The following is a 25,153-nucleotide window of genomic DNA, read 5'->3' as shown; positions in this document are numbered from 1 at the left end:
TATATATATATATATAAACTTGAAAGACAATATTTGTAAAAAATTATGTGTGTGGGTGTATATTTTGGCGTTTATCCGCTGACCTTTAGCACAGAAGTCATGAAGACGGAGCAGCCCATCAGGGTGAAGATCATGAGGCCGGTGAAGCGCTGCTCTCGGATGCCCAGGAACTTGGGCTGCTCTCCGGGGGCCGAGCACTCCGACTCCAGCTTCAGGCTGTTGACGTGGGAGATGGAGAGCACAGTGGCTGCCACGAACCACGGCAGGCCCATCACCGAGCACACGCCCAGCATCACCCCCACCACAAACAGGTCCAGGTGGTATCCACAGCCTTTCTGCAGGGGCCGGACAAGGACATTGGGTTTAGAAACAGCATAGCTAACTTAGATGATTTTTCCATTATTAGGTTAGGGTCACCAACAGCATCCCTGAAGCTAACGATTTAATTTTTGAGAGGCAGATGGAGATTGAGATTCATTAACACATGCGTTGCACAAGTAGGCAATAACTACAAATACCTACATTGCTCATTGAGGCAGAGAATTGGTTGTGATTTACAGAAAATGAACAGAACTTTTAAAAAACGGCATTCATGTGGTTATTTTTGTGACTTTTGAATGAAGTTTTTTTTTTTAATACCTTTAGTTTGTGCTCCTTCCTGTTGATAATGACGGCTGTGATCTGCTGGTCCATGAAGATGAGGATGGTACAGAGCAGAGCAGGGATGAAGGTGATGATGGTGGTCCACCAGGGGTTGGGCCCCACAGGGTTTATAAGCCAGCCACGATCATCCCTGGTTGGCTGGGGACAGTCAAAACAAAGGTAGAAATTAGAAATAGAATGTGATAATATGTAGAGAATTGCACACGTGTGCTTCTACAGTATAATGCTCCTGAGCTAAGACAAATTTCTAGTTACATGGCTTTGACTTACATTTTTCTAATTGTTATTTGAGCAACAGGAGAGAAACTTCAAAGTTGAATATGCACACTCCAAGGAAACATTTGACAGGCAAGCTGACAAGCCACAATCAATTGTAACGCAGTTGCTTAGATTCTAGAGTAAAGTAGTAATTATTGACCTGTCCTATCACATCTGAAATCTAAATTACGTACTTTTTGTGCATTCACTTGCCTTTTTAGCTTTCAAGATCTAAATAAAATATCAAATAGATGCATACAGAAGATTTCATGTGAACTTACTTTAAACTTGTTGGGGACCTGTAATTTAGGTGAAGGAATCCCCAAGGCATAATCTACAAGAACCATAATAAGGATGGTGATGAAGACAGCAAAGTCACTGATTATGGCCCGCACCTGGAGGAAACAAAGAGACACACTCTTCAGACAAACTCCATGTTACATTTATATAATGTAGTCTAATGTCTTCATGTGTTGGATCAAAAACAAAACTGAAGGCTAAAGTCACAGAAGAGATATGCACATTGTAGTGACAGCTCCCAGCTAATCTTATTTTACAGACTTTAATATGAATATATTTGATGTTCTGTTGCTGTAGACAATTTTTTATTCTTTTTGTTTTGTATATTTCTGGTTCCGAAAAAGATTCTGTAGCAGATATTTTGTATATTCTGTAATACAGTTTATTCATCACCACAAGGTGGCGCTGGTATACTATAGATTAGTGTGCCAGCATCACGCCACACATTAGCTCATGAGTGTCATCTCAATGATAAAACATAGAAATTGCACACACAGAACAGCCACACAGACTGCAGGATTCTGCAGCATAGCTGAGATAAAATGACCCAGACAGAGGCAAAGCCATGGCTTGTAAAGCAATTTCAGTCCGATAACGAAATGAGAAGTAAATGGAGGATTGTAAAATTACTGAAGCAGACAGGAACTCTATAAGCGCCAGCTCTACACAGTTGATGAAAAGATTTTAAAAAGATGGTAAGAAGTAGTGTTTGGTAAGTAACCATACATATTTAACTTACGATTTAATGCGGTTCACAATTTTAAGTTTACGATGCGAATCTTAAATCTTTTTTTTTTTATATAATTAGATTTTTAAAACATAGTAAAAAAATCTCTTCTAATAAATGAACTAAAAAAATGTAGTGAAGGCTGAAGTCAAACAAATGAAATCAAAAGTGGATTACGCCCCAGGGCCATTTCAAAATTGCATTGCGATTCATTTTTTATCTGAACCGGTTGAAATCTTTACACATTTATATACATTTTTAACCGATATGCAATGCATTGTTGCATACCTAGCGTTTGTGCGTTATTTAGGGAAGACTAAAGTGCGATATATACCTTGGTGGGGAAGTAGCGGCTTGTCTTGAACTCCTTCAGGAAGGCGGACAAGAAGACGGTGGAGAAGAAGAGGACCACACACCAGAAGAGGACGTCAGGGATGTAGGGGCCGTGGGGACCACAGGCGCTGCCAACAAACTCCCCGTGAAACGTCTCGCACTCCTACTGGCACCAGAGGACACGGTGGTGATGATGATGATGATGATGATGATGATGATGATGAGTGTGATGCAAATAAAAATGATTAGAATGGCAATGGAGATAATGACAATGATGGATGTCGGTGTCAGTGGTGAATTAGTCTGAACAATCTGAATGTAGCACATTCAGTATTGATTTAATAAGTACTCTCTGCATTAAATATCTTAATAGTACATGACTCATCTATTTGCATACAATTCAAATGGCCTTGAGTGCCTCTCAAACTATATGCTGCTATATGTCAACAAGCATGTGTAGGAGTAACAGAATGCCGCCACTGGCATTACTTATTTGCGTCTAACAGTGTGAAAATCCAGTCTTCACACTTCATCTCCATGTTTATTCTGCACGGCTAAATCCTGTGAAAATCCTGCCCACATGTTCTTAATCCCTGCCTAGACTTATAATGCTTCTTGGTGAAGCAAAGTGGGCGACACAACATGGTGCCAGAGAGTGTAAGAAATATCTCCAACTTTCTAAGGTATTTTGTTTGTGTGTTTATTGAAGGCTAGGTAAGCAACTGTGATCACATGTGCTATTTCTGTCTGCGTTAACCTTTTCTCTTCACTCAGGATTCTTTAACCATCATTATAAATCGACCTGAGAGCAAGATCTAAGGATCTTAATGCTATAGACCTTTATTTCTATCTAACTTATGCACAGCCATTTTGCTACAATTCACTCTGAATGGCAAGGGTTCCTTACATCGACTTCCAGCATGGTCCAGTTGACATGGGAGGACGTGATGTTTCTCTCCTCCCAGTACTGCAGAGTCTCATTGCTGGGGTCGCTGGGCTCCACACACGCACACCTATGGTGAATATTGTTTTATTTAGTTTTCTTAAATACTTATATGAGAACAAGATGAATAAACAAATAGAAAATGAATGAATTCATTTACTCAAACAAACAAACAAGCAATTTGGCTTCCAGTTCTTAAGAGAAAAGGCACCTATTGAGGACCATTTTTGTTCACCAACAAATACACAGCATTGTACACATACAATTGTAACATCTAATATTAGATTAGAATACCATACATTTATTCTCCAAAGACCTGTAGCAAGCAGGACATTCCATAGTTAGAAAGTGAGTAAGAACAACTGCCTTTAGGGGGCTAACAAATGTCAACCCAATATATTGTGTCTTGTTGAGGTTAATAACTATTTACCAATTTATGAATAAATCTCTAATCTCTATAAACACACCTAATGAGATTTATATGATTAAAAATTGTAACTACAATTAGAGAACTTGCATACATACTGACAATCGTATCTTTAGTGTTAGTAATCTAAAGTTCCACTCATTGATATTGATAATTGTTTTAAATCTAAAATCCCCAGTTTTCAGCATTTCAAATGTGAATATTTGATGGGTTTCTTAGTGTTCCAGGATATTAGACAGACAGACAGACAGACAGAGTAGAATAATTGCAGAATAATTGCAGTCCTCAATGTTCCACTCTTCATTTCATACCTCTTCCAACATGTTGAGCCATCAACATGAAAGGACTTATTTTGCTGGCATTTTTACTAAACTAAATGTCAGCATCCCCTGATGTCCACTACATCAGAATACAAAACACAGAAGGAGCTTTTGAATTGACATCGGCCAGCAGCCAGCTTAAGTGACGGGATAATGCATCATGCTCCTGACACACACTCAACATGGGATTATTTACCATAAAGCAAAACCCATTACGAGAAAACTGGGCAGTGTGTCTACTACACCACATCGCCATCTGTTTGATGATGCAGCAAAACACTTGAGCATGTGTGTGCAAATGTGCCAAGTTGCGTACACTGTGTTTGCAGCACAGGCTGCAACAACAATGACAAGCTCAACACAGAATGCTTCAAGGGTTACAGTGTTTTAGAGTGGATATTTAACATTAGTTAGTTCATAATCTTCCAAAGCTATTTAATAAGTGGGTGCAGGTCATTTATCGACTTCCCTCTAAATTCAAGATTGAGTAAATAGCTTCTGAATTCGAGATACTGAGTGTGTGTGGTAGTCCATGTTGTTATTGTTATTTTTTGGAGTTACATTTTTTTTCTTTTTTTATTAAATCAAGCAACCATAGAGTAACAGGTTTGTTTTTAAAAGTCTGACACTGTAGGCCTTTCCTTCAGACAAAATTGATACGACAGCACCCTCCCACTTAGTTATCTGTGGACTACAAGTTGAGGCCTGATTTTAAGCCTATATTTTTAACTTTGCCAGATTGTCACCGTGCTTGTACAGACAAGAACAGAAAAGTCAATGGATAACATTTTACTGAAGAAAACTTAAAAATATGACATATTGTAGAGTTATATTGATAAACCTTTTTTCTACAATTCTAAGTACATTTATGGACGTTAATTAGAGATGATCAGAGACAATAAATATCATCTGGAAGAGTAGGTCACACTGAATCTAAAAATATATGTATAATATATGTATGTATATGTCTGTTTAAATTTAAGAAATTCAAGAGCTTTGAGAGTTATTGTTTCAAGAAGGAACACCTTGCATCTCTCACTCCACGGCCCCCCTCCCTTTAACTTTCCCTTTCAGTTTGACAACTTCTATAAAATGGCAGACAATTGTGATTAATTCCAGTATGCAGCTTCAAATTACTAGCTTTATCCAACAGTCCAAAACTATTGCAGGCACGCACAAAAACACACTTATGGATTTCAAAAGAGAACTTACGAATACTGTGTTAGTTTCTGAAGGTTGTTGTTTTTATTGATGGGGTAGTGCGTCCCCAGGTGGATTAGCTTCTCCAGAGCTTCATAAATGAAGATGATGCAGATCAACGAGGCGAATGCTTCCTCAGTGAAGCGTGTGATGTAACAGACAAGTGAGCTGGCATCTGTGGCCACCAGCAGTAGACAGAAGAAGGCGGTCCACAGGCCAATACAGGCCCTCAGGGAGAGGTAGGAGAGGCCATATTCCCTGAGAGACAGGACGCACACATACACAGGAATAAAAGGGATAAGCAACTCAATAGGGCACCCCCACTCAAGCAGACAGCACACACATCCATCATCAACACTTAAATATTCTACTATAAACAAAAACACAATTAGTACTGAAAAAACAAGAAAAAGATGAAAACTTACTTGCAGAACTTGAAAAGGATTTTCTCAAAGACAAGAACAGGCCCAGTGCTGCCCAGGATGGTGAGGGGCTGACCGGCAAAAATAGAGTAGGCTATTCCAGTCATGGAAGCTCCAAACAGGGACTCAATAGCACTCTGGGAACACAGGAAATAATGTTCTGATTCAACTGCTTAACATTCACTCACTTAAACACAGTAGTGCTTTGACCTAAATGTTAACACTAGCATGGCACCACTCTCACAATGACAATGTTAACATGCTGAAGTTTAGCAGGTATAGAGAGCCGAAGAGCAACTGGAACTTTTGGGTTTAGTTCCAGAAGTAATCAAACCTTGTTTAAAATAACATTTGCATTTGTGTTATTGCAAACACCTAAAAATCCAGTCCTAGTTTCTAGGTGCCTTTGAGCAAGACATGTCAACTGTTGGATACAGAGTGAAAAGGAGCTTATGTTCTGAGTGATGTCATCCCGAGAAAACATCTGACCTTGGTTGTTTCTAAAATGTTAACCATTCTCTGGAATATATCGTTCATGACTGTACTATGACGAGGTGATATGTTAATGTTGTGTTCACAACTTGTTTCCAGTGTGCCCTAAGCCGCCGAAAAAATACGTTATTACAAGCTTAAGTCCAAGATCATAGACTCTCTTGGGAGCAATAAAGATGTTGCTTCTTACCACACGTCCCTCTGTGGCCTCACCCAGGAGTCCTCCAAAGGTGATGACAGGTGACATACAGGCGCAGTAGAGGAAGAGGAAGGAGGCCAGACACTGCAGACTGACGGCATCTGTGTAGTCGGAAAGGTAGTGAGGAGCCTTTCGCTTGATGTCCATGAAGAACCCACCAAAAAACCTGTAGTGAAACAAGGATCGTATGAAAGAATCGCATGCAAAAAAGGTATATACTAAATATAGAACCACAAATGTCATTTTGCAGTTCTGTGAACACAAACATTGTAAACAGTTTGACATGAGTGGCATTAATATATATAAAACTTTATTGCCGACACAGGTCCATGTAACACATGATACAGTATAAATACTGTAATCTTCTCATCTAACTTGTTAAAAGGAAATGACTATGCTTATTTCACGAAATGTTAAACTATCCCTTAAAGTAAACTGCATCATGTTCTACTACTGCATTCATTTGGACTTTATCAATTGCAGTATGGCAGTACTTCTCTCCACTGCTGAACAAATGTGCGAGCATAGCTTCTATCGTTCCTGAGAGTACTACCTCCTCTGTTGTTACTCATGTGAACCACAAGACAAAATATTGAAAAGGACACAAAAACTGCCTACTTCTGTGTTGCATGTGTTTATATCCACGCAAGCGTGTGTATGTGTGTACATTTGTGGACTTGTGCATCCATCTTTAAGTGACTCTCAGCAACAGTGGGAAGGCTTTCCTGCTGCAGCAAGACCGTGGTGAACCAGCTGGAGGTGGTTGCTATGGCAACAGTAGGTGGGACATTATGCTTATTTCAATCTGAGGCAGCGATGCCATGTCCCGGGAGGTGGTGGAGGGATTGGGGGATGGAAGGAATTTGGATAGCTACGACTGAGCTTCCGGCCAATCTTAGCTGGGATAAGAGCCTGTACCGCAGCATACCACAGCTGAGCGGCAGCACATCACTCACTCTTCACCACCATATGTACACCTAACACCCCTGCACACTGCACTATCATTTCATTGTTCCCAGCTCAGGTTCAAGAATTTGCTGCTTGTCATTGAGTGATTTCTGGGTGATGACAGCATAATGTTTTTTCATTTTGAATCCAATCTGCAAATCTTAATATTTTCCTTGTCTCTTAGTGCCATACAATTATGTGAAAATTAAATTCTTGATGTCAAGACTTTATTCACGTGTTTTTACCAAAGAAATATAACCAAAAATAACTACAGGTCCATTTTGAGTTTTAATTCTTAAATGTCTAGGTGTACTCTCAAACATGAATACATACCCCGGGACTTCAGAGACCATTTAAAAGTTCAAATACAAAAACAAACGTATATTTCATTTCACTTACTGTAAAAGTACTAAATATATCAAAAGTAAAAGTACTGGTTCTGCCGAAATGGTCCATGTGAGTGAGATATTATTATTATTATTTGTTGTTTTTTTTCCAGATTATTTTTGGGGGCTTTTCCCTTTATTTGATGGTGACAGTGGATAGACAGGAAAGGGGGAGAGAAAGAGAAGGGATGACACGCAGCAAAGGGTCGCAGGTCGGATTCAAACCCAGGCCGCTGCTAAGGACTCAGCCTACATGGGACACACACTCTTACTGGGGGAGCTAGAGGTCGCCCCAGTGAGATATTTTTATAAATTACGTTAAGACTGTTAATACAGATGCATCAATGGTGAAGCAGCATTTTACTGCTTGTTAAAGTTATGATTCACAAATTTATATAACTTTTTGACTTTTTTCTAATAGTTTTTATATATTGGATAGTGGGATCTCCTTGTGCCTCAAACCGTTAATGACATGAAACCAGGTGAGTAGTTGAGAGGGAAAATGTCTTTAAGGTGTTAATAATTCATAAGTTAAATTTCCATCCAAAGGTAGAGTAGGTTAAATTTTCAGAAAATCTGTAAAAAAAAAAGAAATTGCAAATGAATGCACGTAATCTGATTGTACCTAGAAACTTTAGCTATCAGATACATTTACATGTAGTGAAGTAGAAGATAAAGAAACATTCTAAAAACATTCTAAGTAAAGTACAGGTACCTCAAAAACTGTACTTAAGTACTTTAGTAAGTACATGAGGCAAAGTCTAAATAATATAACAACGTTGTAATATTAAAGAATGTGACTGCATGTGAGGGATCGAGTGGTGGAGTATCTAAACTCTCAATGAATTAAAACAAAACGTCTCAGTAGAGTTAAAGTGTGAGGAATGACAATGGGCCAGTAGGGTAGTTGGCCTCTTCAAAGAACTAAATTTATATGTTGGGACTCTGAGGCAGCTTAAAGGCAAAAGGAAGACAGGGACAAAGACGAGCTAAGAGAGCTCATTGCTGTACAACAAATCACCCTGTCTATTTGCAACACTTACTTCCCAGTGCGCTGGAGCTCAGGGCCACCGTGCCCTCCATGTTCCTCCGACTCTCCAAGATCTGTCACTCCGTTGGGAACAGGGGGAATCTTCCGCTTTTCCTGTGTTGTTAAGATCACTGTCAGTCAACTGTCTGTTACTGGCCATCATCATAAGAACAACAACAAGCGTCAGCTGCACTGAGTCAGAGACATTTGTTGACACCAAATGCTACACCAACACACTTTTAACCAAGCTTAATGAATGCCAAATGATTGATGTCTTATGCATGAACATGGCAGTTTCTGATACAAAGTTCATCAGTATAGCAATCTAATTGCACAATGGTATTTCAATAATTCCCTACATGAACCTAATGACAAAATCAAAAACAAGACTTTTTAAACCATCTGCAGCACGCTTTCGGTTATGTAACAAAAATTCTCTCCAAAACAAGATGGTGGATTTTTAAAGTAGACCAAAATAACTTATGGGAGGAAAAGTAACTCATGTTTTGGAGAGGATTGAGAGCAGAACCCTAGGGAGCAGCATCAAAGCACAGAGTACAACACAGTTGAGACTAGAGGAGAACACAGATGTTTATATTTCTCAGCAGAGGGGGACTCACAACCACATTATGAAATAACGGTGATATATGAAGACTGTCAGACTCTAAACAGTCCCTCAAATAGTTTATATAGTTTTGGGGTAGAGCTTTCTGAGTAGCATCAATGGAGAGGATTCTTTCAAAAAGTATTCTTTCATAAAAGTAACTATTCACCTTGTTACAACCAACCAATAAATGCGTACAAAATGCTTTACTTTGATTATTGCTTTACCTGAGAGGGCACGTTTTTGGGAGGCTCTATTCTGATGGAAGGGTCCCACTCTCCAGGAGGTAAGACTGTCACCTGGTCCAGAAACTCATCGATGCCTGCCACCAGGTCGTTCCTGTCTTTGGCCTTGTAAGCCACATCATGGAAAATCTGTGGAGCAAATGAAGAGAGTTTTTTTATTATTTTTAATAGTCTTCTTTCTGCTATTGCACTCAGTCACTGAGTACATTTCAATGGATTTACAGAAAGTCACATACCAGTGCCATAAAAGGTTTATTGGGCAGAGGATTATTCCCATCCCCATAGATAACATGAATACAACAAATGTCAAATAATCGGAACATCACACTGTATTTACTGAGACAAAGAACATATTTCTTGCACACGGTGGCTGAAAAGCAAATCATGGTGATGGGTACAATTCAATCCCACTTTTTCATCCATCCCAGAGGACTGCTGCCAACAAAAGAAAAAGGCAACATCTGGCTCTGATGACGGTCAGTAGACATTAGCTCATAGCTGCACTGTGGGAAATCCTATCACTGTTTTTATGTCATGCACTGCTGATCCCCAAGTCTTCTCCTGCTTTATAATAGAGGTTTGAGGGCAGTTCAGTTATAGAAAAGCAACTCTAGAACTAGTAGGTGGACTTTTGATTTATACAAGGATTTCTCTGATCCATTAAATGCCCTAATGCCATAAACCAAACTAAAATGAAATTATTAAGCTACTCATTTATGTGTATAGACAAATGAATTAGATAGTGAAAGGGTAATTTCTCTCATCTGAATTTAGAGTTTTCTTTATTTCATTCTGGAACCAGCAGCTGAAAGTGAGAGTGGCATTAGGTTATGGAGACATTGACCACATCCTGGTTATGTTATTTAATATTAATGACAGTTTAGCAGAGCTCCAAAAACTATTTTTTTGTTTAATCAGCTAATAGCCTTCAAATCTCAAGTAAATCAAGTCTTACAGTCAGTCTCATGTTTTTGATGGTGCACGTTCACATTGATGTGTTACTACTTATACTAAGTAAAGGATCTAAATGGTTCGTCCAACCCTGCAAGCATCATTAGTACATCTACAATTTGAACCTTTATAATGTTGTACCTCACCTCATCAGTCATCAGGGTAGCAATAGACCGACCAATTTCATGATACTGCGGACCTTTTCCCAGAGGGCCGAGCAGGATGAAAAGAAACCTGTGCAACACAAAGGAAAACAGGTTTGGGAAAAAGTCATATTCATTTAGGAGATTATCAGCTCATCTATCCAGACTTGATACGGAATACAAGGAGAAAGAGGCAGAAAAAAGCAGGGGGCTTTTCCAGCAGATTGTGTGTAACCTGGTGGTGATGGGAACCTCAGCCAGACCATTGAGCAGCACAGCAGGAGCCAGGCGAACGAAGGCCACCACAGGGCGGTCTAGGAATTCCAACTCCCCTACCAGAACGTTAGATGCCTCAGCACCAGGAGGGATCTTCTTCATGAAGTGCAGGTCAATCTGTGAGGCAGAAAAAAACCACAACAGCACCACATCTTTAGACAAAAGAATAGTATACAATGTTTTGTTCTGCTTTTATCAACAACAGCAAAAAGGTAGACAGATTAAAAGTGGTATTACAGCAAATAATCTGAATAAAAATCCAAAATACTGTCTGGATCTGACCCTAATGGTCCACACAACAAAAGAAAACAAGTTTTACTCCTGTTAAATTTCAGTCTGTTTCCCAGGGCAAGAGGCTTTTGGTTACCATTTCACACGTAACTCAACCTTAGCTAAATATACAGCACAAGTTATGTGTCCAGCTATCAGTGCCCGTAGATAAACAGCAGGATCAGTGGTGGGTCTGGTTGCTCACCTTGCTGAAATCGACAGCACTGTTCTCTCGACTGACATCCTGTTTGCCTTCATTGTTAGCTGGCTGGGACTGAGGTGAGACCGTTTGGCCTGTCAGGCAGAGCAGGAAACCAACATGTCAATTTTCATGAAGACTCAGGCTATCACAATTTTACTTTCCCACACAAAGACGAAGGTCCCCAGTGAGTGACTAGAAGGTACAGTTACATTCTCTGAAAAATATGATACAACAGTGGACCCTTTTGTTATGGGTGCTGTACCTTTATTTATGAAAAAAAGGTTCAGCCCTAGTGACAAAAGATAATATTGTAACCTCTTTCAGAGTGTACCTGGTGAGTTAGCATTATATTAATCTGAAGAATGCTCAGTGGACTTAGTGGTTTTAGGTAGACCTTAAGTGCAATCTTTCCAAATCAAGTGTAAACTAAATGAGGTACAATCTTTAACTTCCACTTCAAATGTAAGTGTATTAACAAATAGGTGCTATTTCAAACGTTTTTTTCGTTTTAGTTTTGCTGAAACAAAGTCAAAGATTGCTCCTTTTAAATTAAAAAAAATCATTCAGTCAAGGAGTGATGCTGCTACCACTAAAGCAATTGTTTGACACTTAAGGAAATGCTCTTAAATGCTTTCTTGCAGAGAGTTAGATGAGAAGATTGATACTCTTCTCATAGCTTGAGAATATACTAATCTTCTCATCTAACCCAAAATGTCAAAATATTGCTTCATAAGGATTAGTTTGGGAAATGCATGTATTTACCTGCGGAGAGTTAGATGTAAAAATTGATACCACTCTCAAAATGCAGCCTGTAGCTATTTAGCTTAGCATAAATTGTTCTGAACATATCACCCATTGTCGAACCCCAAATAGCCATTTTACACTTACCTTTCTATACAGATTAAATAAACTAGATATGTGTTAATTAGTGACTTTTTGAGATGCTTGTAGGCAGATTTTATTACGGCATGCTGTTTCCCCCAGTTACAATTCTTTATGCTAAGCCAATCAGCTTCACAACCATAAAGACATAGGGTTGGCATAAATAATTCTGCAAAAAAGTGAAGAGCGTATTTCCCCCCAAAAAAATTTGAATTACAAACCCAAAGGCAACAAACTGAAGATTAAATTTTGTGTTATGAAGTTACTGCATGGATTTAAAGCAAGGAGCTACCACTAGTTTTTAATCCCTGTTACGAAGGTAGAACATGATTCACAAATCTACCATTTTAAGTCATTAAACATGTTGACATGGACATGTGGACAGCATGATCATGAAAACTGTTACACTGCACATGCCCTGTTTGGCCACATAAATAATTCTGCAAAATGACTAAGACTCCAAGACTGTGAAAGTACAAAACACTTCAAAACATATGCATACTTAAAACCATCTACTTTGCTTTGTATTGCCTTACTTTAAATAGTTAAATATAGAACAGCTGGAGGAGCATTACGACTGTGAGACTGTGCATAAAGATGCATGAGTTTAAGAATGTAGAGGTTTTCTGTCTCTTCTTGACTGCACATAACCCATTTCAAACCTTTCATGATGATACTCTCCACTTTAATGTTCTCCTTTTTATTCTATTACTACTACGACTACTACTACTACTACTGCTGCTGCTACTTTTGCTAGGCTTTTTATGTTTAGCATCAGCTTAGGCACTCTGGTTGCCTGTGTAGATTTCCTGCTCTGTTTCTTCATGTGCGACGGGATAGTAGCCTTGTGCAACTGCTTGAAGAACACTAAGGCGTTTGGTGTTGGTATTGCCAAAGGGCGTGTCTGGGTTCATGTAGCCACGGCTCCTGGAGGAGCTCAAAGATGATGGAGGGGTGGAGAGACATGACGCGCAACACACACACCGTGGCCATGCCACACAGGAAAAGGCTTTGCTGGGTGGAGTATTCTTGGGGAGTTCAGCCAAACACTTGTGAGATTTTATGGTTTGATAATAGAGGCCAATTACTGGTTGGGTGAAAGACACACATGCACGTGCACATGCAAAATACAGGAGACGAGAACAAACATACACACACATGGAGAAACACAAACAAGAGGAGAAAATGAGATTACAAACAGCAGTAAAAAAGTAAGTTACAGATGGACACACTTTGGGGAAAAAACATGCAAAAGCATTACAACATTACATTAAAAGAATACTGTATACAGTATACATACAACATATATGATCACCATGGGAAAAGAAGAGAATATTACAGGGTGATAAAAAAACTGCAGGTGTGTTTGTGTGTTTGTTTGTGTGTGTGTGTGTGTGTGTGTGTGTGTGTGTGTGTGTGTGTGTGTGTGTGTGTGTGTGTGTGTGTGTGTGTGTGTGTGTGTGTGTGTGTGTGTGTGTGTGTGTGTGTGTGTGTGTAGCATTTGCTCACCATTCTTGTCCATGGAATGAGGCTCAGACTGCTTTTTGCCAATATCAGCAAAGGAGCGTACAATAGGTATGCGGTTGGCCAGTTTCTTGTGGTTTTGGTGGTGGTGCTGTTTGAGCAGGGCCTCCCGGATCCTCATCCTGGCATCCTGACCTACAGGACCCGACAACTCGTGCTGATCCAGAACCATGTCTACGAAAGTAAAAGTACACACAAGGGAACACATAAATGTAGGGTTTCACATTACTCTTTGAACAGTCCATTTTAAATTCACAAAGGCCACTCCTGATGGTGTTTATCCCTGCGTGGCGGCCACCGTGCAAAGCTGATTATTCCAACAAAAAACGTCCCACTGCTGCTGATTAAATCGCACCAAACCAGATCTCTTCAGCTGCACAGTTTTTCCTACAATCAGATAAACGTACTAATTCTACCCTCAAAACCTAAAACACAGTCAGCCTTGTTGAGCCAGCCTCTGCACCAAATCTTTGAAATAGTAACTTTAAGAATTTATATGCATTGATAGTAACACACAAGGCAAGGCAAGTTTAATTTTATATCACAATTCAATAAAAATCCAATTGTTACAGAGGTGCAATACTGTATCAGCACAATTTTTTAAATACATGTGTTACATATGCACAATGTTAAAATATTTTGTTGTCTTCCATTATCTGAGCTAGTAAATTTTGAAAAGAAGAGGCCCGAGAATGGATCCTTGGAGAACTTCACATAATTTTGTTTGCTTAGATATGGCTTCTTGTTTTCTTTTCTTTTTTCCTTTTCTTTTTACCATTTACACGGTAGACTACTGTCCACAGCAGGCAAGCTGTCAGGTTGTTAAATTTGCTGATGACACAGCACTCATTGGGTTGATCGTAAATAATGACTGTAGCTACTATCAAAATGAGATAAAAGCCTTTGTTGATTATTGTGATATGCATTTCCTGGAACTCAACGTTAAGAAAACAAAAGAATTAGTCATAGATTACAGGAGAAATAAGATCACAGCTGAGGCAGTGGAAATCAAAGGTGTAGAAATAGAAAGAATGAACACAAGAAGTATTTGGGCGTTGTTTTTAATGACAGACTAACATGGTCTGATTATGTTGACTCATTGATGAAAAAATTGAGTCCACGGGTCTACTGTATGAGGAAGTTGCAGTCCTTTAAGGTGAATACGGATGTGGTGAGAATGTTTTTATGTCAGTCATATGTAGCGTTTGGAGTTACTGTGTGGTGGGGTATGGGGGGAATGCTGGGGTAACTGAGAAGGGCAGGATTGATAGAGTGACTAAAAGGGCTGGGAAAATGGTGGGAGCGTTAAATACAGTGGATCAGGTATATGATGATCATCTGGTAAAAATGACACAGAAAACTACAAGGGACCCGGGTCACCCTCTTTATGGTAATCTGACTGGCAGGCTTATGGAGCGTAGTGGTAGGCTAAGACCTCCTGTGACACAAACTAAACGGTATGCTCTCTCTTTTGTACCTCTGGCTATTAGACAGCACAACAAGCACTTTAAACATACATTTTTATTGTATTTCTTTATTGTATTTATGTATAGTATTATGTTGTAGTGTATTTGTGGTATTTTATTTTTTCTTTAATTTTCATGGGTACAATGGCAGGTGTGAGCACTGTAATTTCCATTTTCATGGATGAAATAAACTTGACTTGACACAGCACAGTCATATTTTAGTTTTGACCACTGAGCTAAACAAGAAATTTGTCAATGTTCACCTGCAATCTCCTCCAGAGAGTTGGCCCTCATGTCCAGCATCACAGTGCCGTTCATGATGCAGCTGCGAAGCTCAAAAAGACTGTGTAGAGACAGAGTGGCTACGTAGGGTTTACTCCACCGCTCACCACCATCTTCAACATCCTCCTCAAACTTAAGCCACCTGCACACATTAAAAACATGCAACATGATACATTTGTATTTGACAGAAGTACACTTTTTTATAATTCTCCATTCCCAACACAGCATTTTGGTTGTTGTAGAAAATGTCCCCCATTTACTTTTGACATGCTGCTCAATAATGGACTTTTTTAACAATTGCTGTAATTTGTGATGAGGGTAAACAGTGTGCGGTGGGAAATGAGGGAAAGTGTTGACATCCGGATACACTAGGCATGGCGCCATAACAACAGCTCTTTAAAAAAAAAACTTGCAGTCAGACACAAACAGGATAGGAACTCTCAGGTGCAACATAGAAAAAATGGCCCAGCTGGCCAGACCCAGACCCAGCCCATGTGGCCAACTGCAGTGTTGTACCTGGCTGTCTCTTTCCATTCTGCGTCTTCACCCTCCCTGAGGCAGATTTCATCCAGCTCGGTGAACAGGGCGTGGGGGATGTGTTCCTCGTCGCCATCTTCTGTCCCCAACAGAAACTGCACCCTCTGAGCTGGTGTGTCTGCTGCGCAAATGGGACAGGCAGAGGAATGAACATAGAGAAAGGAGGACGAAAGCATGCAACAGGAAATATTTAGATTGTGATGTGCGCTGGTGAAATTGGTTTGAAATGTACACGTAACTTGCTGGAGTTTGCTTCCATCCATTTTAAAGACCTACTGTGTGAGGGGGATTCTCTTCCATCATCGGTTGTGGAGTCCCTCTCCTTGGACCTCTTCCTGTGTCTGTGTCCGTGGTGACGGTGACGTCGGTGCGACCTCCTGCCCAGAGGAACGTGAACCCCAATGTAGAGCGTGCGGTGACCTGGAGACAACATGCAGCAGACCGCTTTAGATTCTTCCATCTCTCCTTTTAACTCAAGACTACATTAATCTTTCCCACCTTTTACAAGGTCTTTTTATGAGAGCATATAATGAGACTGGGATTCTGAAAGGATATTATCCAATGTAAGCACAGGGCCTGTCTCTGATTTGTTTGCCTGTGTGTGTACATGCACATATGAGCGTGCATTTGCAGGGTCAGCGTGAAGATAATGCGAGCTGACTTTCTCCTCCTTTATTGCGGTCGAGCTGCCCGGCCGCTGCTGCCATCCCACCGGCCCTCGGCTCAGTGGCCGGACACAGACAAGACTATTAGAAACCCTGTTCTCATGCAGTATATAGGAGGCGCCACAGTGTCCAGCATAATATGACGCTAAGGGCAATTTGATGCTTGAGCGCTACAATCTGGGGTCCATCAGAGGATATTAAATTGGTTCCCCATTTCATCTTAATCCTTTTTTTAGGATTATGAAGAAAGCACAATGACAGATTACAAAAGGGTTGACTTGATACATTAAGCTCTCTTCACTGATATAGTACAGGCCATTCAATCCCATTATACCAAGTTGCAACAATATTCCAAAATATTTATGTCCCCATTCTCTTTTTCCATCCAAGCTGCCATACTTTGATGGAGGTTGTTGGGGCTAAATGTCTAAAGGCTAAAGGACTGCAGTCACTGCTCATGCTGAAAAAAGTCCCCAAACTCCTATGCATTTTTGAATATGTAGTTATTTTTTTATAAATCATTCTCCTAAAACCCTAGCCCTTGAACCTACTATAGAAAAAACATTGGGGAACCCTTTCTGCTGTCAAAGTTAAATCCTAGCTCAAGTTAAGCCATTTGTGCAGGTTCATAAATAAAAGAGGCTTATTCTGTTTATTACTGTCAGACTTACTGTGTATATTTTCTTTAAGTGTGAGGGGAGAATATCCCACATGGATACCTTAAATTGTTTTTGCTTGCTTGGAGACATGACTAATCACATCATAGCATGCTAATCAGATTTAAGCAATGCACAGACATAACATGAATCACCTAAGAGCACAGTGACATGACAGCATTTGAGAAGAGCAACTCTCTCAATATCTTCCATCAATAGGAATCCCAGTTAAGTGAGGTAATTATGGGTAAATTAACGGTATGTCAAAATGTCAGTTTGAGTATTTTGTATTTTACTTTCAGAGCTTCTACCAATTAATCCAGAGAATAGCTGTTAGCATTGTGTAAATGATGTAGGTCAAAAGCAGACGAAAGACTGCCTTTACAAATGAAGCCTATTTTCCACAATAAAAAGTCCCATTCCAGCAGACAGGAACAATAACGTATCTGAGGGAAACATAAGAACGAAGCACTAAACCTTTAAAGTTCATGAGTAAAGACTCATGAGTGGAGGACTTAAATAGCTCTCCTCCTCCAGGCCTGAACTAACGCTGATGTCATTCATATTTGTCTTTTTCTCTTTTCCTTGGTCAGCAGGACGTGCTGAGTTTCGGGTGTTCCATATCCTTAAGTCTTTGTGTGTGTATTCATGTACGCACTGCTTTACATTGTCACAGAAAACAACAGTTCTTATTAGCTAGGGGTTGTACATTCTTTTCACACAACTGGCTCTGGCTATGCGGCTCTGACGTTGCAGCACAACCGCTCTTCTTAATTAATTCCCATAGTTGCAGTTACTGGGCTATGACTCCTTGTTGGGTTGTAAAGTCAAATGTATTACCATGTTGCCCACACAACATTTCTATTCAAATATCACACTATACTAATATATTGATTTCTGGAATTGATTTTGTGTCTATGATTAAAGCTACTCTGACCCATGCAGTTAAGGAAAACAAATTATTTAATATCTTATTGGTTGTTCCTAAAACAGCTGGCTACTGTAGTTTTTAACAAGGGTTACTGAAACAGGAGAGAATGGTGTATTTGTTGGGGACTATTTTCAGCGGTGGATTAGTCCACATTAGGTGCTCTAGTGAGTATTTGGAGCAGTGTGTGTGTGTGTGTGTGTGTGTGTGTGTGTGTGTTGTGTGTGTGTGTGAGATCTCTCTATGAGTCTCCTACATGCCCAGTACAGCAGCGGTGGCGAAGAGTTGCTACATCCCTTGACGGCTGCTTGCGGTTCACCTGCTCGGTGATCCTGTCCCTGCTCGGCAGCAGGGACAGGATCCTTCAGGGAACACTCCCGCAAACAAAAACTAACGTTCCCAGAACGTTCTGGGACCATAAATTGTTAGCTGGGTAGCGACAAATTCAGCAACTTTCTGTAGAAGAGAGACGCCAGTATTGTCCTGCAAGGGGTCTCTCTGTTTCGACAGCCAGTCACATCTCTCTGTCACTTTTGTTTATTGACAGGTGTAGCAGTGAGACGACCGCACGTCTTGTAGTGGCTGCATCTTGTAATACAGCTGTTGTCATTAACTTATGATTTTGGTGATTTTATTAGATGACGTTGTGGTTATATAATGCATGATACCAGAAGAGCAAAAATACAAAAAACATAATTGGAACCAAGTAATCAACCCCTTTTGAACAGGCACTGCACTAGTGGTAATTACGCAACCTGTCATCCAATCGAATGTATGTAACTTAGAGGCTGGATATAGCATTTTATGCTATCTGCTTCTAATGCATCATTAAAGCTGAGTTTATCAAACCAAAGACTCCATGTGTGTTTTCAAATAGCATATTCTATCCGCTATAGAATATGCTATTGGTATATTAGACATTTTCTATTAGCTTATATAATAAAAACATGACTTCACAGAAAATTAAACAACACTTGCTAATGTGATATTTTTTTCATTGGATTTGTAAAAAGTAAAAAGCAATATGAAAGATATATATATATATATATATATATATATATATATATATATATATATATATATATATATATATATAACAGTTTAAACTCTAACATTAAACCAATCTAGGATTGGGTGGTTAAATCCCATGGAATCCCCATGGAAACAGGTGTCATGCTAACTTTTTCCTTTAACCCCAAATGTAAGAGTGTATGGCTATGTTTCATTAGTTCTTCAACATGGGTGGGCAGGAGCGGGGGAGTGAAATGAAACACACCTGCCCTTGTTCCCTTTCAGCCCAAGTGTGTTTTATGATCCATCTTATGTTCTATTAATTATTGCATTCTCTCCTGGTTTTTATGTTCTTTCTATGTCTGCTTATGTCATGCAATTTCCTTTTTGTACAGTAGGCCTATTTCTTGTATGAAAAGCAAAATGCAAATATTTATAAAAAGTATTATTACTGCTTTTTATACATCATAAATACCTGCAGACTCATTTCAATGAGGCATGGTAATCAGCTGCATGAGTTTCAGATTTATACATTTGTGATCTGTATCATGATTAATCATAATAATTCTTACATCTTGCAAAAACTGAATTTCTTTCATGCTTTTACAGATAATGTTGGAAATGAAGAAATGACACATACAGCTATCTAGTAAATAGAACGTGTAAAGTAAATATTATTTGACATTAGTTATATTACATGTTGTAGTAAAATATCAAGCTGTATTTTCTCGCATAACTGAAATGCATTGTGCGTGATAGCCACCTCTGGAGTGACCATCGTTGTTTACTCGCTCCCTCAGTCCTCCAAGGGTCGATCTCACCAAGGTCACTTCGGTTTTTTAGGCACTTGGAACAACACTTAGGATGGCGGTGGAGAATCCCCCAAGGGCAAGTGCTTAGGGAAAGTGAACGAGGGCATGATGAACCACTACTGAAACGCAGCCTAAGAGAGTGAGGAAGCAGGTGAGTGTTGGGGCTGTATGTTTGAGCGAGATAACTTCAGAGGAGCTCCAGCTCCTGCATGTTTCTGACGCAGCATCAGCGTTACCACAGCACCAGACAGAGAGCTAGTCATTATGGCAACCATCAGCCCAGGATGAGGGTCCTTCAGATAAAAGCACCATCTCACCGGCAGTTTCAGAACATGAAATATTTGCCGAGGACCTCGGCTAATGTTGCCTGGCAACACAAATACTGTCGATGTTTTGTTTTATTCTCTTCTTTCTCCCATAATATAATTTTTTTTACTTACATAAAAATGCAGTGGTCTGGCTGGAAAAAAGAAAAACCTTCCCGCTAATGAACAAGTTTTAAACATCAATGATACATGTGTGAGCTTCAGCCCTTTCCTGGAGTTATTTTCTAGAGAAGTGAAAGTTATTGTCCCCACATTCCCTCAGCTGGCCTTGTTTACTTTAGCTTCTCTTTTGTGATTTATTATGTTTCTAAAATAACTAGGGTAATCCAATATTCTCTATCAAGAACACACAAGGTGCATAAACTTAAAACTGCTGTTAACAAAAGCCTTTAAATTATCCTTCTATCTGTAATAATTATTCATTACTCGTTGCCTATCCTTTCTGTCGGCATTTATGTTTAAATAATTGTCATTGCCTACTACTTTATTTTCTTTTCTTTTTTTTTTAACTTTTTCTATGCATTTTTTTATGATATAAACATAAAAATTAAAAATTCCTAAAATCTGGATAAGTAGCCTAAACCCTGGACCATATGATTTTCTTTAGTTTATGTTTTAGATTTGAGAGCAATTCTGGTTTTACTCAATTCTGGTTTTACTCAGTAAATCTGTTTTATGGAACAGGCTCTGTCAATTCAGGTAAGTGTACAAAAATTGCCATCCTTGTCTCTTTTACAAGGGATGAAAAGCTGATGCAAACACATGCAGAGAATAAAGCCCTCGTTCTTTGATGCTGCAGGACTTGCATCAAAACCGAATATCCATTTGTAATGATTTACACAGGTGGAGGGACAGGTTTTCTGCCATCAGTAAGCTCTGCTGTGTCAGAAAAGTATACTGCTATCAAACGCTATAACTCTCTATTGCTTGGCTGACAATATATTGTAACATCCCATCAATTAAGCTTAAGGGAAAGAAAATACACCAGACAAAATGGGCCAAAAGATACAAAGAATATAACTTTTTGAAAAAAGAAATGTATATTAATGTGTTTATTTAAAGGGGCACTCCATAATAAGTCTCGTGCAAGTCCTAACTGCAAAATCACCAGAATGCCCAAGACTTGCCTCAATAGTGTAATGCAAATGTCAACAATCACTCATGATGTTACCTTCCAGTTCTTCCTTCTCAAAGTTGGTGTTGAGCATGGAGCGTGTGCCCCCACGGTCCACCACTGCCTCCTCATCAGCTCTCTGGAAGAGACACATGTAGATAAGGAGTATGAACAGTTTGCATGCAACACCAACATTTTAATATTATACTCTGACTCAGATCCACACACATGAAGGGCACAAAAGGTTAACTTGAGTTGACATATGATACCAGTAAACGTAATCAGTGTTAATAATTAATGTAAAAAATCCATATTTCATCCAAATGCTACACATAAGAGATCCCCACCCCCAGCCCAGTGGGAAGATGTGTCCAGAAATGACAATACGCACAGAAGAACGCTAACTTCCACCTACTGTCACCATGGCCTCCAATCTTAATTTTTGAAAAAGTGACAATCATCTGCTGAGTGCCAGATCACACCGTTTTTGAGTCACTGTTTGGCACAAGTATGCATCATTGTGTGTAAGCCTTAAATCACGTAAATGTTCCACCACCCACACCTCTGGCAAGACAAATTATTTGAAAACTAGAGCAACAGCTTTCTAGATGCATAGAGGGGAAAGTCCTTTTTTGATTATTCCATGCTATAAATAGCTCTAACCTTGTAAAATGAAAGAGGGATGGGTCTTTGTGTGCTTACTCTGTTTTTAATATTTAATGAAAAATCATTGGCTTGTTATTCATGGGGTTTTTCAATTGTTAGAAACTTACACTTCCTCTGATCCTGGGACAGACCATGTAAAACAAATGTTCCCACAAATCCTGCAGCAAAGCAAAATTGTCAGCTCTTATTCTATATAAAATCACAACTGCGTGCCTGAGTGTTTGCACCAATCAGTTATTTTAGCTCTTTTGGTTGTTTTGAACGGATGCCCTCAAGCCACATCAGCTCAATGAGTGGACCAACAATTCTTCAATCAACACTTAACACAAAGTATGTGTCACTGTAAACCAGCCCTTATCAACACCATGGGTTTAGCAATAATATGAGGTGGCATGTGTAATCATTTAAGCCAGTGGACAGTGATATTGACAGTTTTAGCCTCGGTATACAGAGATGGCATCCTGTGGTTGTTCCTATCAAATTCAAAACCTTGCTGCCCAGGGAGCTGCACGCCTACACCTCTGGGCCATGAATAGCAGGACAAAGTTTTTTCCTCCATTGACTTCTGATGAACTCTCCTGACTGTCTCTCTCCAGTGCGTCTAATTTACATCATTGTGCTCTCTGGCCTCTAGACGTACACCATTTGCTAGAGGTCCTGAGTGTGTCATGCATTAGGTCATAGCAGTTATTTTTCACATTGTCTAAGTTGCATTGTTGTTCTCAGCACACTAGCCACTGATGATACCTTACTGGTATTTAATTGCCTCTTACCTGCTGTATCTTGCTTACACGTCAATCACTCTGTTACCTGTTTATCTCAAAGTCTACAGACTAACAACATGTAAAATAATAAATAAATCAACAAATACTGTTTCGATTTACATAATTTTGCACAGCAAAGCTCAAACAGAGTTGGCAGAACAATAAACAGATCCACATTTAGACATCTCCCTTAGGTAAGCTTGAAAAAGATTACAGTAAGAGAGAGTCTGCCCAAGCCAAGTGGTCTTGGGCCGGGCATTTACTGAATGTAGAAATCACTATAAGTCATAAGTCATAAGTACAGTGCTAGATGTGTGTTAGATTCCTTGTAAACTCCCTTTTTATTGTATTTTTATTTTTACACAGTTTGCCTGTGTAGTCTGACAAGGATGTCATTCCCTTCAGACGACATTATGAAGTACAGTAAATCAAAAGTCCATGTTATTTTAATGGACCAGGTACACCAACATGTTATTTCAAAGTAGGAAGGAAATGTTTGTTGGTAATAAAAAATATACAAAACAACAACAAAAATCCAGCGAATTTAATGCATAATTTGCAATCAACTGGGGTTATCTGGTGAATGCACACAAGATGCTTTTCGGATGAGGATGACCAAACTCAAATATTACATTTTATCACTAACATTTTGACCTCTCTTGTTGGTCATCAGACACAAGCTTAAATATACATACAGCAGGTTGTGGCTACGTAAAATCAGTGACTTCACCCCTTCATCCCAAATAGTTATAACAAATGTCAGCCATTTAGATAAAACATCCATTTTGAAAATTAAACTAGACTTATGAACACTAGCATGCTCCCAGCTTCCTATCGTGTTAGCGTTCAGCTCATCAGATACAGCAGTTCACCAACTAGCCCTATAGCCAAGGAGCTGTGCCACTTTCTGGTGGGACAGAGCCCTACAAGGCGTTGTTTACAAGTTGCATCTTGCCATCAAAATGTACATAGATGATGCAGTTTTACTTTTTTATATTAAATTGTTTAAAATTAACTCAGCTGTGCCCTTGACTTGTTGATGATGTCACTGGGTTGTGTTAGGTAAACTTGTCTTTAGACGTGATCAGATAAAACCATCAGCATTTTTCAGTCAAATATCTGCATCTGTAACCTTTTTGCTACATTAAATACATCTAAAGAATGTAATGGACTGAAATTTGAATGTCCTGCTTTTTAAAAACCGAGGGCTACACTATGATGTGAGTAACTACAGCAATTAATAACCAACACAAAGGCATATGGTATAATGTATTGTGACAGGCTTAAGGTACTGTAGCTGATGCTGACCATCAATCTCTGATCCTGGGAGATTACTGGCTGTATAACACTTTCACACCCAGAGGCAGACACGCCCACACACATGGGTAACCATGTGAGAAACAAGCAAATGCATCAAATGAGTGTGTGGACAGATGCCGAGAGCTGACATGATGGGCTTACTGTATAGAGGGACATTATCAGAGCAAGTACTCCCAGATGTGCAAGGACACAGGCCTAGATGAGAATCCCTGTAGACAGACTTCACTAGATTTCCCCTGACAGATGGTTGAGGGCAACTTGAAATACTGTGACATCTTAAAGTGTCAATTTTGTCATTATCCATGCCTCCGCATTCCAATTCAATCTGATCCAATCTACCTGCCTACTGTAAGATGAATCACAGACATAATCAGCACTCAAGACAGAGAGGAACTATCCCAATGCCAGGGTGGCCAAAATGACTAAATAAAGACCTGGCAAACTTGTATACTAACTAATACATTTTCTCCTTACTGCCCTCATGGTGCAGCAAAGATGTGAGTCTTTGGGACTAGCCTGGGAGAGGAGCAGGGGTTTGGCCTGCAGGTCCCCAGGAAAACTCCGTCAGTCTCTATTACATACTGTCTCCTTGTCCCCGACCCATGAGAACTACAGACAGCTTGTATGAAATTCAAAGCCCCAGCATGAGTATCACCAGATGGCAAGAGGATGAGGATTGTAAACCCATTGTTTAAACTGCATACTGCATTACATTGAATAGCCCTGTCGTTCCCATTCAACTTTAATTTATTTATAACTTCTCCCGGATTAGTTTGTATTTGAAGTATCTTGAATAAGTTTCTAAAGAAAGTTTGCGTAGGAAGGATGTCACGGTGGATTGATTGATCAAACAAACAAGCA

At 39.5% G+C, this 25,153-nt stretch overlaps 1 protein-coding gene across 5 annotated transcripts in view; it reads right to left on the bottom strand.

The window, feature by feature from the left end:
* Positions 1-25,153, bottom strand: part of LOC116673983 (sodium-driven chloride bicarbonate exchanger) — a 42,812-nt gene that overhangs the window by 4,511 nt on the left and 13,148 nt on the right. For 4 of the 5 annotated variants that reach the window (XM_032506434.1, XM_032506439.1, XM_032506438.1 and 1 more), the window contains 18 exons: positions 21,600-21,681; positions 16,307-16,450; positions 16,010-16,151; positions 15,475-15,635; positions 13,731-13,919; positions 11,343-11,431; positions 10,827-10,984; positions 10,595-10,682; positions 9,480-9,626; positions 8,662-8,762; positions 6,276-6,450; positions 5,597-5,730; positions 5,184-5,429; positions 3,189-3,294; positions 2,283-2,444; positions 1,203-1,316; positions 640-801; positions 84-335 (listed from right to left, as the gene is read on the bottom strand). In XM_032506434.1, the coding sequence (XP_032362325.1) occupies positions 84-335; positions 640-801; positions 1,203-1,316; positions 2,283-2,444; positions 3,189-3,294; positions 5,184-5,429; positions 5,597-5,730; positions 6,276-6,450; positions 8,662-8,762; positions 9,480-9,626; positions 10,595-10,682; positions 10,827-10,984; positions 11,343-11,431; positions 13,731-13,919; positions 15,475-15,635; positions 16,010-16,151; positions 16,307-16,450; positions 21,600-21,681 (2,652 nt within the window). The remainder of the gene's footprint in view (positions 1-83; positions 336-639; positions 802-1,202; positions 1,317-2,282; positions 2,445-3,188; positions 3,295-5,183; positions 5,430-5,596; positions 5,731-6,275; positions 6,451-8,661; positions 8,763-9,479; positions 9,627-10,594; positions 10,683-10,826; positions 10,985-11,342; positions 11,432-13,730; positions 13,920-15,474; positions 15,636-16,009; positions 16,152-16,306; positions 16,451-21,599; positions 21,682-25,153) is intronic. The other variant, XM_032506435.1, reaches the window with a different exon arrangement.

Source organism: Etheostoma spectabile, chromosome 24, assembly GCF_008692095.1.
Source record: "Etheostoma spectabile isolate EspeVRDwgs_2016 chromosome 24, UIUC_Espe_1.0, whole genome shotgun sequence".
In the NCBI taxonomy this organism is placed as follows: Eukaryota; Metazoa; Chordata; class Actinopteri; order Perciformes; family Percidae; genus Etheostoma; species Etheostoma spectabile.
This window is presented reverse-complemented; position numbering and strand designations above follow the sequence as displayed.